The 17578-nt window shown below is 42.7% G+C and overlaps 1 protein-coding gene across 1 annotated transcript in view; it reads right to left on the reverse strand.

Moving 5' to 3' along the window:
- The window catches only part of cntn5 (contactin 5), a 65881-nt gene that overhangs the window by 24416 nt on the left and 23887 nt on the right, over positions 1 to 17578 (reverse strand). The window contains 5 exon segments of the mRNA XM_076146207.1: positions 1253 to 1382; positions 1538 to 1674; positions 4602 to 4783; positions 9035 to 9137; positions 13999 to 14202. Of these exon segments, the coding sequence (XP_076002322.1) occupies positions 1253 to 1382; positions 1538 to 1674; positions 4602 to 4783; positions 9035 to 9137; positions 13999 to 14202 (756 nt within the window).

Here is a 17578-nt window from a genome sequence, read left to right on the forward strand (position 1 = left end):
AACGCCTGAGGTGTGCAGTTATGAAAACATGCATCAACAGCGCCGGGATATCATGGCTGGGTTATTCAAAGGAAGCTGCTCCTCAGCGTGAACAAACCTTATTAAGATATACAACTTTAGACTCCAGCAAACACCAAGATGTAAAATAAACAAGCGAAGCCCCGTCTGCTATACATCTACTTTATACAGATTATTTATAGATGAACCCTTGAAACCTTTGATATAAATCTTCGCTCCTTTGCAATAAGATTGCCGAAATGTCACGACTTCCTCTTCAAAAAGGCCACGCCACAGACACCGTACATCACACTGTCCCTCGGGGGAACACAGAAGGGGAATGGGTGTCACCAGATGAGTCCCAGTATAGAAGCTGACAAGGACAAAATGGTGCATTTTGGTGCAACGCCGAGCAGCGGACAGCCGTGCAAAGTGACAGTGTTTCTCTGGAGCCTTTAGGCAGAAGAGCGTCGATTCCTCGTTTTTTTTAGCGTCTTTCAATTCAAGTGTACACTGGAGTCGACCGCACTGTGCGAAACAACAACACAACAACAACCCGGGATAAAAAATACTCTGTTCAATATAATAAGAAAACAGAATCATCACTGCAGTTCCCCCGTTCCTCTGCTGAGGGAGCAAATCAAATCAATGTGTGTGTAGAGTCAAGTTTGTAATGATCCAGAGTCACTTGTAATTACTGGCTATCACATCTTCAGGATTGTTAAGTACGAGGTAGGGAACGCGACTGAAGTAACGTTTTGGGTAAGTAATGGCGTCTGAGCTCTCGCCTGCACTCTGATCGCAAACAATAAGATCCTGATGGATTCATCAAACCCCATCAGAGAAAGCGCTGATGTCTTTCTCGGAGTGTTTACTCTCGTTAGAATAAATCCATACCGTCGCCTTCAGAATAAGGCAGAACTGTTCAATGCTCTCCTCAACTTGATACGTGTGAATATAACCATAAAGGTCCTTCTTTTATTCATGCCGTCCGCCCTGCCGGGGTTAAATCAGGGACCATTGATTGGCAATCAGCACATCTTACAGTTCAGCGTTCCCCACTTGCATTTCAATCTCTCTTACCTATCACGCGCCGCATTATTCAGATGCCAATACTCTGGCCTGCAATTTCAGTCTTTATAGAGCATCGAGAAATACAATCGGCAGAAAGAAACTAACTGATTAAATTCACAACTTGACTCGCTTTGCTTATTCTAGGGCTGCTTTAAGAGGAAGGGTTTAAAGGTGTTACTACCTAAGATCTTCAGCTCAGCGTTGGAGTAGATGGCGCCGTACTTGTTCTCTGCCACACACTGGTACATCCCTGAATCCGTCTGCTGGACTTTGTTAATGGTCACTTCTCCGTTCACGACTTCGAGTCTACCCTGTAACCAGAAACAACAAAAGTACAGTTAGTGCTGAATGATGATATAAGTATGTTACTGTGTTATAGTTTCATATGAGTACTATCAGAAATTCAAGACATTCCATGGTGCAATCAACTACAGAAAGTGAGGATACCTGGTGGGAAGGTAAGTACCTGAGATGTCAAGGGCAAACCGTTGCGAAGCCAACGATAGGTGGGCCGGGGCCTCCCTGTGGCCTTGCACTCCCATTGGAGCTTCTCTCCACTATCCATCTGCGTATCATTAATCATTCTGATCCACTGAGGGAGGGCTTGAAGATAAAAAAAGATACAGGAATAAGAAATATAGTAAATCCTTGAAAAAACCTCAGAGCAGTAGAATGGTCATTTGTGCCTCAGCTGTGCAGTGTTTGCAGGCTCGGGTCACATTGCACCAAGCAGCATTCTGTGTTCTTCCTTATCTGATTTCCGTTCCTTAAACATTCACGACACTGGACAACCTAAGACGCCGCACTTCGCTTGCAAATCACAGCATGTCCGCACCGTCCATGTTTTCCCTGAGATCTTTTGTCATCCTCATTAATCCTCCCAGACACACTGACGCATGCAAAGGAACCCCTTTACTTTAAATTCCAGTCAGGACGGTTTCCAAAGATGCCCAACAAGATACTTCTTCAAAATGCATCTGGAACATACAGATCATCTTGTTATGCTTTACAAAAATATTGCATTTTGGCTTTGAATGTTTCGCACAATGGAAGCATCCCATCGTCTCAATGAAGTGTTACAACTCAGACCCAGAGTGCAGGTGTGACACTGGCTTGTAGTGAGGAAGTGTTCTTTTACTTGCAAGCATTTGAGGTAAAGTACTGATAGGAAAATATGTGCTTCTATTTTTGCATTCCATTTATTTCAAGTAAACCAAAGTTGCTGCTTATAGAACCATTATTTCCCTGTAACAACCTCACCAAACACAGCTAAAACTAATTAGAGGATCCAAGCATGGAGAGCTGGGAACGATAACAAAATTATTGGGATTATAATTTTTCTATCTGAAGCTCAGAAACCCTCAAAGCTACAGCAGTTTTTCCACAGGCAACCATTTTTTGTCCAATTTCCACAAAATTTACCTCATATGATCTGTGGACCAAGCAGCACAAAAGTTATCAGGTGGAGTTTTAATTTTTGAAACCCGTCACCCGAAACGTGCCAATGAAGTTCAGTGCAAAGATGTCAATTAGGATGTGAGGCTGCATCTCCAATGTGGCAACTGCTGCTGGTGCTAAGCTGGGAAATATTTTCTAATATTTTCACACAGTCAAGCTACAGCAAAGACCAGAGAGAGTTTAATGATAGAGCTGTAAAGATGTTTTTCCTCTTTTATTGTTGATGTATTTGTGGATGTGTCTGTGACTGAGCCGCTATCATTTACCCAGAGTTGTGTATATTGTTTACTGATATGATGGAATTAGATGACAGGGAGCTCCTTTATATTTCTGGGTAGTAAAATATGGAGAAATGTAATCAAGGGAAATGTGTGATGTTTACGCCAGCCAGATGGATCTGTTCTCAATATTTTATTGTAGCTGAAGTAGTGGTTTATTTGTTTTGATGCTGTGTTTTTGTAGCTCTGATAGTTGTGTGGTTAAACAGATTGTGTATCGTATTGTACAAATGCCACAAACGTTTGATGTGTTTGGCAGCAAGCAAAAAGAAAAGAAAGCTTGAGAACAGAGAATGTTTTACACCCACATTAACAGTATAATTCAGTTTAAAACCAATGATTGCAGAAAAACCCTCTTATGAGTTATAATAAAATTATTAATTTAATTATAACATCAATCGCGTATCTGAACAACAATAGGCTCGGATGTTTTGTCACCGTTCTAGTTGACTAAACAAGGGAAAGTAATAATGACTGATGATGATCGTGTGGTCATGTGACGACTCATTGGCTCTATCAGTTATCAGATGTATAAAGGTCAGAAAGAACACTGGTCCTGGCCGGGGAAACAGATATCTTGGACTCTTCTTATTAAATTGTTTTCCAGTATGAATGTAAAAACCACAGAATCACATTCAGGCTCATGCAGATTAATGTATTATAATTGGACACATTGCCAGATATTTGCAACACGGGCCGCCAGGCAGGAACCCACACTGAGCTGCCAGCACCGTCCCTAATATGCTCGGCACGTTCTCTCCCACTCTTTGCATACAGCACATGCGGTATAATCTCTTTTTTTATGTGGTTTGATCGAATGATTATGGTCAGGAAGGTCCTCCTCACAATGAAAGTTCACAGTCGGATGTGACCTGTATAAATTACATTCAGTGTGAAGCTGTTACAAATTAGGCTCCCTATTCTCCTTGTGATGTCAACAGAATGGAGGTTGCCAAGGAGTGCGGGGCCTTGGAAAAGTGCCTAGCCAAGGCTGAGGCAGTTCATTATCTGGGTCTTGTGCACATGGTGCAGACAGAGAGGAATGGGGCACAAGGACCCTCGCAGGGTCTGTGATCACAGACAAAGGGAATAATGCGAGGGGAGTTTCATACCAACAATTCAAAACTGTTGTGAGTTGTTATTCCTAATATTGATGTAATCACCGTAATCTGACAATTTGCTAATTAAAATGAAAGCAAAGAATGAATTGATTCTGGATTTAATGGGACAAAAAGCTGCAGTGTGTATTTATGTTAGATTTAAACTGAGCGTGTTACACTGTTGGGATGTGGTGAATACTCATCCTCATCCTCATCTGTATGCCCCACAGCTCTTCATCAAAGAAATACTGTGTGATTTTTAGTCAAAATCACTCTCCTGATCTGTTTATGGACAATGTATTTCTTGTGAGCCAAAATTTGCTCAGCGATTTCCCAGGGAGTGTGAGAATCACCAAAGCCCCAAATGTATGACAAACCTCAGATTATTATGGACCACATTGGGGGAAGAACAACTAGAACAGTAGGCAACAAAGTACAAAGGTATTTAAGACCCCTGTGAATAAAAAGTAAAAAACAAAAACATTCCATTGTGTTGCTGAATGCTACCCCTGCTTGTTCTAGGATTATACAGCATAATGCATAATTAGTCCTCGGGCTGCTCAGCAAATTCATTGGCACTGGTTCAACTCCAAAACCCTGAGAATAACAAGCGAAACCAATCTTTCTGGGGGAGCAGAGTAGGTGTTCAGATAATTAAAAGCTGGAGTGAAACAACAAAAGCCCTCCGACTCACTGTAGACCTGCAGGTGTCCTTTGAAAGCCGTCCCTCCCCTCGGATTCTCAGCTTTGCACTCGTACGTCCCCGAGTCCTCCAGCTGAATGTTGGGAATCTCCAGGACGGCCTGAGACTTCCGCAGTCTCGCTTTTTTGGGGATGTTGCCATTTATCTTCCTCCATGTGATGGTTGGCACGGGGCTGGAGGAGGAAAGGAGAGAGAGAGAGGGGCGGAGTTAGACCCAACAGTGGAGAACAAAAAGGGAGGAAGTGCTTTATGCGAAACTTCAGAGGTTCTCACGCTCATTATGCTTTTAGGTTGATTCGTCATGAGTGAATTGCTGCGACTTAATCACCTAAATAACATCTAAAACAGATCTGACTGCAACACACTTTGGCATTGATCTACAGACGTTTGGCATATTGATATTGCGTAACTCCTCTTTCATGTTCGTCATGCTCGACATGGAAACCTTTGACCATCTGATTGAGCCACACACAGGGTCCGAGGTCTCAGAGGGACACGGACAGTATTTAAATTAGATCACTACAACAGCCAGAGAGATTTTTATGATTAGCGTATGTGTGACCAATGCCATCTATCAACGTTTGTACACGGATTCCCTATAGACCCCGATGACAGATGACTTCTACATGCAGCGAGATAATGTCTTACTCTGCCATATCAGCAGCCAGCGTGTATGACAGCTACATTTGGCAGGTCTGCGAGAGATGGAAATGTGACATCATACAAACCTTCAGTGAACCCATCAATCATTTAGCCGCGGCGCAAACGACATGTCCCTTAGCTCTTTTATCTCTTCTAAATTCACAAGGACACTGAGGTGCTCTGGGCTGGGATGGACCCGAATTGGGATTCAGATCGTGTTTGTACAAAAGAACATCTCGACATATCAAACAGGCATTTTGCTTTAGTTGTTTGTTGGTTTTTGTCTTGAATCGGGAGTTTTCTGTCATGTCGTGTCTTTGCTGCTTTGTAGTGCGTTTGTCCGGTAACTGGTCCCAATGTGGGCTGGATGGACGTGCATGTAAACGTCTACTACTACTGCTACTAACAACAAGAACAGTAACAATACTAATAATAATTGCCTTGATCCAAGTTTTGACAACATGTTCTAATACTGGAGTATCTGAATTCTCAAAATGTCGACAACAACAGCACATTCTGTTAACGGTTATGATACATGTGAGCGTAATGGACCTTTTTATAGATAATGAGGCACTTGTGACATTTATGTGGCAGACAGGATTCCAATTGGTCCCAGTGAGAGTGATTTGGTACGATGTCAGAACTTAACACTTGATTTATCTACTGGTGTCTGCACATCTGTAGATAATTATCAGTAAAAATATTATTGGTACCTGGGGCAAAATCACATATCCTTCATCTAATGTGGGGACATTTGGGTGTAATTGGCATGGAGTTTTATTTCCCTATGCCTGTTATTACAACACAGAACAACTGATTGAAGAACCGACATAGCGATCGACTCAAGAGTTCATGAATCTGTCCTAAGGTGCCGTTGGTGGATTCATTCTCCCCATGACCTTTTTCCCCGACCAAACTCCAGCAACCACAGCCTGTTTAGACGATCGACAGAGACCTTGAGGGGCTGAGACATGAGGGCCAATCTTCCTCGAGTTCATGGTCAGGATTTCTGTTTGGAGGCGGAATAATGAGGGCTTGTACGTGTAGGCAGGACTCAAGGCGGACAGGAGGGGAACCGATTGCTCGCTTTAGAAACGAGAACTCTACCTGTCAGTGTCTTCCTGTAAGAAAATACTTGGCTTAAACTCTTGAACTCAGAATCTCTGGTCAACAGCATTTTATCTAAGTGTACAGTATACTGTACCGAGTGTTCCCTCACTGAACACTGTGAATGCTCCTCTACAAGCTTGTCCCCATAGGCAAACTTGTAGGTTATATTTTTAGCATCATTCCACACAAGGGCTGTCTACTCCTCAGGATTTGCTCCATCATAAAGGTTAGAAACGGAATTAAATACCCAATATAGCAAAGAAACGACCCAGATGTAGTATTACCCTGTCAGTTACTAAACTCTCAATTTCTTGGTCTTTTTTTAAACCCAACCTGGAGCCCAATGCCATATGTTTTGATTCCCAAAACATCTGTCTTTCAAAAGCTTTAACCGCAAAGCGCAGAGGATAGAACACGTTGTCATTGAGAGGCTCTTTCTGTCGCCGCTCCACTGTCAATGTGGTCCTTGTGATCCTGCGCAGCCTGGACGAGTACGGGAACCAGAAGGGTTTCAAGGACTTGATACACTCCGGGGTCACTGCAACTTAAAGTCTATCTGCTACTCCATGGCAATTTGGATGAAAGCATCCACCACATGCCACAGATCCTGAGTGGAAATGAGTGGGAGAATGTGTAACAGAACAAATGTAGAAGGTTTTCATGCACAAATGAACACCGACTCCCAATATCCACTGAACTAAATTCAGCTCCTATCACTGTGTTTAGTTGTTACGCAAAGACAAATCACATCAAATTTTGCTTAAAGAGGGAGACAGAAAAGAAGTAGAGGATTCATTGTGTGTTTAGTGTAGGAGAATGGCGACCTACGTACATTCCTGCAAAAGAGCAGCAGAACTAATGTTTCCCCCTGAGCCATTTCTATACATATAAGTGTGTGCGGGCGATGTAATGCAGTGCCAATAGAGAGAGATTTCAAAAGAGCGAGACTAAATGACAAAGACAAGCATCCTTTTCAGCTGGAGTTCTTTTTATGCACCTCCACGTCTGCAGGGGTCCAGAGTCCTCATGTGATATCGAAGCCAGTGTGACACTCTTGACCAGCATTCTCTTTTATTCTCTCAGTTTTTCCAGAAGCTTATTTTGAATATTTCTCTGTGTAGCTTTTCAAAGGTTTCGAATTATTAACCAGACCACTTTTTCTCAACGTAGGTTTGTGCTCGATTGGGAGAAGTCCTTGAAAGCTGTTAGAACGGCGCCCGCTCTGTGAGTGCTGCAGACCGTGTCAGCTCGACCCCCCCAAAAAAGGGTTCATGTTTGGCCACCCGTGCGAGTGTAGGTAGGCAAACAATGTGCTCCTCCAAGTGAATGAACCAATGGAGAAATTCAGCTCTGACCGCCGGCCCCTCACTGGTGACACGACCAACCAAGTGGAGTAGAAAAGACAGAAGTTCACAAGAACACTCAAAGAGTCTGAATCATCCGTCTGCAGCCGTACCAGACAACTCTTTTTTTACACTGAAAGTTCTGCTTGGTAGGGAGGAATTACTTGGAAAGACTTTTCTGACAGTGTTGACACAAAATGAACATTAGAAGATTCACAGGAGGCTCTACGTGACTACAATAACTGATACAACCAGCTGGTGACTTGGTAGAAGAGCTGCTCACATGGAAGTTTGGAGAAAAAGAAGTTAACCGCTAAACTTCGATACCAAGACATTTCTGGCATTGAGCAATCCTTTATTTCCAGGTGAAAGGGAGAGTCACTGACTGAACGCCGTCGTGCAAACTTTACTTTACAGAGAGAAGAAACTCCGGCTTCACTTGACATCTAGATCAAGGATGTGATATCATAATTCAGTGTCTATATATTTAGGATATGAATTGCCATAATGCAATGATGATAAATTGAAATCGTTGCTTCAAAGGTCCTTAGTCATCTGTATATAAGAAACTTAACACACTCAAAATAAGACTGAGCCACGGATGATTCATACGGAATAATTATAAACAAAATGAAGTACGGATGATACAAGATTATGCTGCAAAACGAAAATCATTCCTCATAATTCCAAACAGCACTTCAGCCCCACTGATTGGAAATGGCTGGTAATTATTTTTGGATTGAATCTCTCACCACATTCAGATTTAGCACAAGTACCGGTTGTTTCGTTTTTACACTGAGCTGTTTTAATTAAGCACATTTAACACAATTCTTTTTTTAACACAAAGCCCATCTCCCAGTTTGTTTTACAGCCCGCCGTGTTGTTGTGTAAATCACGACACCGCCCAAGCTTACTGAGGTGAGGGCTTTGGACTTCTGCCCGACGTAAACCAGAGTGTGTTTTCCCTCTTGGCAGACAACTATTACACTCAATTTCTCCATTTTCCAAGACAACCTGAGCTTTCTACATTCAGCAGCACCGACAGAGGAAGCAAACCAGGAAGCACAATTATGAGAACACACAGGTCCCCCAGGGCTGAAATCCTTATTCAGTCTCTCAGTGTGTACTAACATGGCCTCTAACACACCGGCGACTACGCTGCACTTCTCTCTGCTCACTCAAAGTGTTGCCTCCAGAGAGGACATCCCCGTTTCCCATTTAGACAGCGGAACATCATTAGTGGAAACAAATAAGGAGCATTATTCAAATCCTGCTCCGAGTTTCCCTGTAAGGATTCAAACCTGTACATTTGTGCTTTTTTTTACTTACTTCCCCAGGGCGAAGCACTCCAGCCTGACAGTGAGTCCTTTGGCAGCCAGAACAGATGTCGGGAAGTGCACTTCAATTTTGGGCTCATATTCGCCCATGACGCCTGAAAGAGAGAAAGTTGAGAGAGAGAGACAGAGAGGAATCGTAAACGTTAGAACGGAGCAGATGGTATTAATTGCTGACCCACTCTCTCCATGTTCAGCCATCTTCCTCGTTTTCATCCTGATTGAGTTTCTTTGTTCGGCTCAGACAAAGGGGACAGTGAGGATATAGAGTAACTGACATAATGCACTTGTAGGTTTGTCAAAGAATATCTAAACGCCGCTTAGCTCAGCATAGGCATTTGTGCCTGTGCCAAGGATTTAGTTTGGGCGTTTCTTCAGCGGGGTATCTCCCAAAAGGAACAGCTGCTTGTGAATGAAACGTTGCAGATTGACAGGATTTGGCGCGGGGAAGAGGCGAGGAGATTTTTCCAGGCATATCCGGACTGGGATCGTTGGTTCTCTTTGTCTGTTTCAGGCAGGTGTATCCTCCGATTGGCTGGTAAACAGACGCAGGTAAACAGACTGATAGCAGCACTGCAGCCTGGAGACAAGCAACTATCAACAATACTATGCAGCGCAGATCAGGCTGACTCAGCAATTGTTATATTATATACATGATGATCTCCTATTTTTGACAGGTCTGTAGAATGAAGGTGTGTGTTTGAACATTCTTTTTCTATGTTGTGCAATAACACACTTGGTCACAAACATTACTTCTACGAGAACAGGAAAATGAAATGTTAAATCCATCCATCGGGCGTTGGTATGTGAGGAAAACAGCACATTATCAAAAGTAACACGTTTTGAAGCGACACCGTGCTATCAGCCTCGCCATGTGCCTGCGACGCCTCCTCTCTTTAAGTCATAGCTGGAGGACATGTTGTTTATTTATCTGTACATTGGGTTTCGCCGTCCATGTCCGTTTGCCAAGAAGATTTGTCTGCTGGGCTCTGAGCAAATTTGCAGTACCAAAGGAAAACACTCTCATCAAGGATCTCATTACTATTATCCGTCTTATTAAATGGGAGACTGCGGCATGAATATTACATGAGCGTTTTACTCTTTACAAAAGGAATTTCAAATCCATATCCGGGCATTGCTCATGACGGACACGCTTCTCACCTCAGCACCTGACTGATTCCACAACTACACCGCCGAGCATATTCAGCGGCGCCCCAGGTGCGCCGTAACGCGCGCGATCAGTGAGACAAATGACCGGCGTGACATTTGAGGAACCATAATTACGCCTCCTACGTGTACCTGACACTTTTTATGTGATAAAAATGAATGCCGCAAAGAGGAATGGGCTTATTGAATTGTGGGCCACTGTGCATGGAAAATAAGTTTTACGATATTTGTTCCAAATAACTTTTCAATTTCAATCTCATTCTCAGCATTTATGGTCTCTAAGTAGCCCTTCACATGTGATGAATTTGCAATATTTCATCGTCTCATGTCAAAGGATTTTCAATATCACATTAAGCCACAGTGGCTGGATTGAATGAAGAAGCGTCTTGTGAGCTAAAACAATAAAGATCTTTGTTTCTAATGTAGCTCCGTGTTTTATGTTCCAATTTCATTTGTTAATTGTGCTGAAATTGCATCTTTCTTTTCATGTGGCAAGGCAATAAAACTAATTTCATAGAAAAATGTGTGTCCTGACTGCAGCTACGGAAAAATACTATATTCTGCCTGTGATGATGATGAAATGCCATAAAGAGGCTCTAAAACTATAAAACATGCAGCTGTGATATGTTACCTCAGACTTAAGAAAGAATCCCATAGCTTTATAAAGCATTCAGAAGGCTAAAACATGTTGAAATTGTATCAAAGATCGAGATATTTAATGCATAGAGAGTCGAGAACGGTTCACCTTTTAATAAACGAGAGCAAAGCAGATCAGCACCACTGACTGGCTGACTGGCTGACTGGCTGACTGGCTGAGTTTTAATATCCGAGTCAAATTCCTTTTTTTGTGCAAAACCAAACCCAGCGAGCCGTCGTGAGGACACCTGATACCAGCTGATGTGTCATGATTGATAGATTTTGTATCATGATGAGCGTGAAAACTGTCTCCAGGGAAATAAAGGACATTTTGGGCTGAAAAAAACAATAAATAATGTTTCATGAACTCAGTCACTGCTACATGATTTAATTGATTTGATTCATCAGCATGAAAAAAGTTCATCTTATTTGTTATTGTGTCCTTTTATTGACTGAGGTTGGGACTTAATTACTTAGTAATGAACTTTATTGAGCTTTGAATCTGAGAATAAAGTGTCAATAATCTTTGGCTGATAATGTAATTATACCTCACTCTGCTTACGGTTGATAGATTTGCTGATTTGTGTTCATCTGTTTATGAAGCCGCTTTTCTGTCTTATTTATTTTCCTTAACGATACTTGTTGCTGTGAGGAACTTTGCAAAGCCAACTTTTGAAACTGATTACAAATATTAGCAATTTTAACTTAACAACTTTATAAAATGTAATTTCCTTGCTGCATTTGCTGCTGGCTCGTGATCTTAGATGAATGCGTTGCAGGCAAATGGCAATGAGTCGGTTTGACTGGAGCAATAACGATAGGTAGAAATCATGGTGACAGTAAAGTTAGAGGTCTGAGGGCTACAATAACAATTTAGAGCGTGGTATTGTAAACATAACCTTGTGGGGATGACATGTGCCTGCAAATATCATGCTGTACTGATACGCCTGTCAGTGAGGAGAGAGATTATGACAATAACAACACGAGCAGGACCGCAGTCTCAGGAAACGGCTCCAACACTTACAGCAGCTCAACATCCCTGCGATGAAGAATGACTTTAATTCCTCTTAATAGTGTAGCCGTTGCACTACAATTTGAGCCTCAAACTGCTGGAAATTCGGAATGAGTGTCGACACAAATGAGGTGAACGCGGTGGCGAGCTGAAGTGGAAATGCAGTCAGGGATTTGACACCGGCAGCTCCACTTCTGCCAGTTTACTCTGGCAGGTCCTGGAGTTATTTCACTGGTGTTGTTATGGTGTGAGCAAATGTCTACATCATTTAGTCACAACAGATTAATCTCACTCTCCAGATAAAGCGCTTTTTGTTGACGAGCCACGCCCACTCCACACAAATGGGCGTGGCCTATATGAGTTGGAATAGGCCGAAAGGAATCCAGGGGAGAAAAACATTGATTGGTTAAACATGTTGATCCAAATCTGTTTGTTCTGACTGTGAGAGACAGACAGACAGAGAGACAGACAGTCAGTCACCAGTATCCAGAATATACACGCTCTGCTACATGAGGTAATAACCTGAATTAAATTAAGTGGTTAAGATAATGTGATTAAATTGTTTGGTTTTCACTCCCTAAAGCGTGTGTGAAGCTGTGTGTGTGTCCCTCCTGAGATGTGATCAACACGACAGGCAGCACTGCAGAGAAACGTTCAAAATCACTGCACAGGATGAAGAAAAGCTAGATTTCCTATTTGGCTCCGAGTTACCAAACACATGCAAAGACATTATTTGTGTTCTGATCCACTTCAAAGTCCTCCTGCTCTCCACGGTAATGCTTTTTATCTGCTTCTTCTCTTTGTAGCATGCAGATGAATCAAAGGGAAGCGTGTCTGAGTCGTGCATTAGTCCAGAGGTCAGTCTCAAGTTCTGCTCTACTCAAGGTGGATCGTGAACTGACCGCCGACGGCTTCCAGCTGAGTATAATGGAGCCCAGACACTCACTTTGATTAAGAGAGTCTGACTGTGCTGAGCCACACACAGACACAGACACACACACACTGCTCAAGCTAGAACCATCTACTGTTTAATCATTCATTTTTACTGGAGCACGGACTGAAGTTTGATTCCCTGTATATATATATATATATATATATATATATACATAAGGTTTCTGAATATTGTGAGGTTTACAGACCAAAAGCCGGCAGGACATTCTTCCCCCATGCCAAACTAACAGATGCAGAGATTTAATGTGGGCATGTATGTGGGCACAATATGGCTGCCACAGATTGTTTACCTTTCCTGCATCTCTGGTTGACAAACAACAAGAGCGTCTCTGTGTGCCTTCATCGGAGCGTGCATCATCTGAGGACGCTCACAGCACACTGACCACGAGCCGCTCTTATGTTGATCTCGCCTAATGAGAAGGACCCAGCCAATTTAGTGTGATAATGTGCTAAATGCTATACATGTCTCCAAGGGCCATTTCACACGAGGTGATGCAAATAGCGTGAGAATGTTGCGACGAGGGAAATAATACTTGAGAGGTGAAGGCGTGATGCAACGGTTGGCAGCCCCCCCCCCCCCCGCCCCCCGTTACAGCGGGAGATCGTCTCAGTGGCTCTTTGAAGCGTTTGACAATGACGGACACCTGAGCGGAGTGACGGACACCTCTCTGTGTAGATACATAAAGCCTGTAGGTGAAATCCACACCTGAATCCCACAAACGGCACGGCTCCTGAGAGCCCAGTATAAAAGAGTGAAATCCCATCCACAGCAAGGGCCATTGATTCAGTTAATTTTATGCTGCAGAGTGATTTCCCTGATGGCCAGTTTCACCAAAGCACAGCGTGAGGGAAGAAAGCTCCCAACACCAACGTTAAAGCATTGCTCACTATCTCTGCGTGCTGTGTGTTGAATTCATAACGCCTTCGCCTTCTGCTGATCGCAAACATTTCCATACACATGATGTATATATATAATAAAAAAAGCACCGGCAGAATGTAAAAATGTGCTTTTAAATTCTCATCCGTGCAAAACATCAGAACAGTAAAAGTGTTTTTATATGAACAGAGAGAGGCGGCTGTGTGGTACTCAGAAGCCGTAAAGTTTAATAATAAACGAAAGCCATTAGCATACAAACCGGTGTCCGTAATGAGTAGGAGCGAGCGAGCGAGCGAGTGCATCCTGTGAGCCTTACCGTCGGTTTTCAGCGTCAGAGGTGTTGGCGGGCTGAGAACTCTGGCGTTGGTCACAGTGTTCTTCACCAGGCAGATGTAGCTGCCCACGTCGGAGGGCTGCACCTTAGAGATGTACAGGTTCCCCGTGTCCTGCGAGATGAAACGCCGGCTGTCCTCTGCGACGAACGAGGGGAACTCGTTGAACACCCAGCTGTAGATAATCTCTGGAGATCAGACAGAGGGAGGAAACAATCTGAGTGCATCTGGGTTTGGTGCTGATGCTGATTTCATCTTTACACTTCTACAAATTTCACGAGAAAATGACCTGAATGTCTCCATGTGTTTCTCGCTTTTAGAATGAATTATTCAAGTGGCCCCGATGATTGCTCGGAATCATTCAAATAATACAGAGAGGTGATTAAGGTTCACCTTGTCCTGTAAGAGTTCCTGGGAGATGCTGAGGTGAATTATTGAGCAGCTGCTGTCACCGAGCCCAGTCTTACATGCAAACTGTACACAGTCCCATTATTATGATTTAATGTCAATAAGAATGCTCAGCTGACGCGCCTGGCATCAATAATCAATCTCTATTTCACTCTGGGTCATGTAGTGGATAGTTTGGAGCAGGGTGTAAAGAGTTAAACGATGAAAACATACTGTATAGTTTCTGCATTCGACTCTCGGCTCTCTAATCTCACACTGAGTCGGCTCTACTTTGAGCCCGAGCGGCCTGACCCGCATATGAATCTGTACTATTTAAAGTGACATTTGCACAGCAGTAAAGCATCAACTTGTCCATTCTCGTTAAACACAGATCCACAGAAGTCTATGAAAGGCCTCAGAAGATGGAAAAATGAAACGATTCGCTCGGATCCTAATGAAACTGTTATGTGCAGGGGAAGTTAATTAATGAGTGATAACATTATGGAGTGTAATCCTGGGTGGAATGATACTGGTGAGGTGTGTGAGGTGTGTGAGGTGTGTGAGGTGTGTGCATCTGCGGGTCTCAAATGAGCAGAGGCGCCTTTCTATTTGCTCTCGTCTCATCGGGGCAAACAAGACGGCGCCACAGGAGAGAAGTTTCTACCTTTATAATTAATAATCTCTGAAAGATTATGGAGCGATTTGCATCTGAGCTCAATCTTTGATATTTTATTCATGACAGACTGAAGCGGTGGAAGAGACAAACATGACTCTGCATTCCTCTGCTTTTAGGCTTTTATCTCTGCTCCTACTTTAACTGGTTTATCCTTTTTTATTGATCGTTTATTGTATTTAGTTGTTCTGTTTACTTTTTTGCTGTAGGGTGACTTTAAGTGTCTTGAAAAGCAGCGATAAATAAGATGAATCATTGTTATCATTTCCACTGATGTGCCTATGAAATTTGAATTCATTAAGATGCAAGCTGAGTTACAATTTAAATGGCTAAAGATCAAACATTTGCTGCCAGTAAACTAATGTGTGTGTGTGTGGAGATGGACCCTGAAGCAACAGAAGAGAACACACACACTCTGGCAGCTCTGCGCTGTTTGCTGCACAGTCACATCCATCACTGCATTCATGAGAAAGATCACTGTCGTATTTAGGGACAAATTAATGTGTTGAAAACAAATCGGTATATTCAGTGTAACAGGATTTCACAGCTCCTCAACTCTGCATCCTTAATGTGTCTTCAAAATAAACAATATTTATATCTCACTATGAGCACATTATAGGTAAATATTAACTCTTACTTGAGCTCAAGTCCACAGATCTGAACGTTTGTGTGTCTGCCATACACAAACTGAACATATGGCCTATTTCATACACATATACGTATTAAACATGACATCATACTTGGCAATTGTCTTTGCACCGTTAATTCAACAACTTCAAACACATTTCCTTGACATTTTATTTGAATGTGATCGGAGCAAAAACACCGAAATCCGATCACAAATCCATCCAAATGGAAAAATGATCAATTTTCCACATCTCAGTGATCCTCAATGATTTTCCCTCATGAATGTAATCTAATCTAATCTAGTCTACTTTTGGTGGCATTTTAATGTCTGCACATCCTCCCACGACCCATTTAACCCAAACATTGTTTCTCGTACAGCGTGACGCTCCGTCTCACTCAGACATTCATCACACCTGGGAATTTGATAACGATGGCATTTTTTTTTTATGTCAGTTGCTGGAAGTAATTTCTCATTTCATGTCAGTGAAGCGATGTCGGAGATTTAAATTAGAAACCTTGCTGGGTTGTGTATTTAAAGGGAACATGTTGTGCAGATTCCCATGTGCTCGTCTTCATTTCGGGGTCTATTTTTGAAAGCTTTGCAATGCATTAATGTGTCACACAAACGCCACACAATAAGGAAGAAAAGGCTCTTTAAGTATAACCTGTAAACATGCAAGCTTGTTTTGATTTATTTGCTATGTAAACAATCCAAAATGACCAAATGTCTCAGAGTGCAACATTGCTTTCTGCACAGGAGGCTTGCCTGCAAAAGTCACAGCACTTAAGAATACTTTTAACGAGCCAAAACTTTTTTTGTTTAAAGAGCACACAACTTTCCTCTTTAATCTTCCATTTCATCTTTGTGATTTGCGAGGAACCTTCACCGGGCCCATAAAAGTGCTGATTTCACAGCCTTCACCACGATCAATTTAAAGTCAATGCTCGGATCCAAAAACAAAAATGCAAACATCAAAGCAATAAAATAGGTCAGTACAGTGTGTCCTCGCCGCACCTGCGCTTACACTTTGATACTGAAACTATTTGATGATATTTCATATAAACTTCAGTCATTTTGAAGGTTTATTCTGTATCGATCCCTCACACCGGCGTCTTATGTCACCGTGGCTCAAGCTCGGGTCAATTTTCCTACAGTATAGAGTTAACGAACCTGATATGACAGAAAATCACTATTAAACTTGTGGTGATCTTGCTGCATAACCACGTCTTCACGCTTTGAGTCTACATTCACGTCCGTCTCAGGCGCTGGTCAGGCCGTAAGCAGCAGCTGATCACCTGGCTGAGATCAATGCAGGGGCTTCATCTCTCAATCATTACAGCGTTAATTGTGTCTGTTTTTATTGTTTACCGACTCTGTCACTGATTCTCTGCTTGCTGTCGTGTCGTGGCGTGTAGGCATGGGAGCCGTTGCCTAAGAGCTGATGTAGACAGAAAGCCTGGGTGATTCATGGTTAACGTACGAGTTTACATTAGAGGATGACTGCAGAGAGGGACATTCAAGACGAGCCATTAAAAAGAGCAGCGAGCGCCTCTGTGCCCCAGCAGAATAATTGGCTCTGGGAGATTTGTTTCCATTTCTAATGATCCAGCGAATTTGATCTGGGAGAATCTTTGTCGTGGCCGTGTTGTCTCCATAACTTATCACGCACGTCTTGTGACAGTCACGGGCGGATGGACCGGATAATAGACGGATACCAAGCCAACCGGTGCGATAGATGAATATATAAATAACAACAGCGATCAGTCACCTCGGCATGATAGGAACGTTACTTCCTGTCCCTGTCCTGTAAACAAAGAGGAGTTTATTGACGATCCCAGGGAGAGAGGGAGGGAAACGTCGCTGTTGTTTGGTGCAG

The sequence above is a fragment of the Genypterus blacodes genome, unplaced genomic scaffold (assembly GCF_046128005.1).
Source record: "Genypterus blacodes isolate CSIRO-AG114 ecotype Tasmania unplaced genomic scaffold, CSIRO-AGI_Gbla_v1 ptg000032l_1, whole genome shotgun sequence".
NCBI classification, from domain to species: domain Eukaryota; kingdom Metazoa; phylum Chordata; class Actinopteri; order Ophidiiformes; family Ophidiidae; genus Genypterus; species Genypterus blacodes.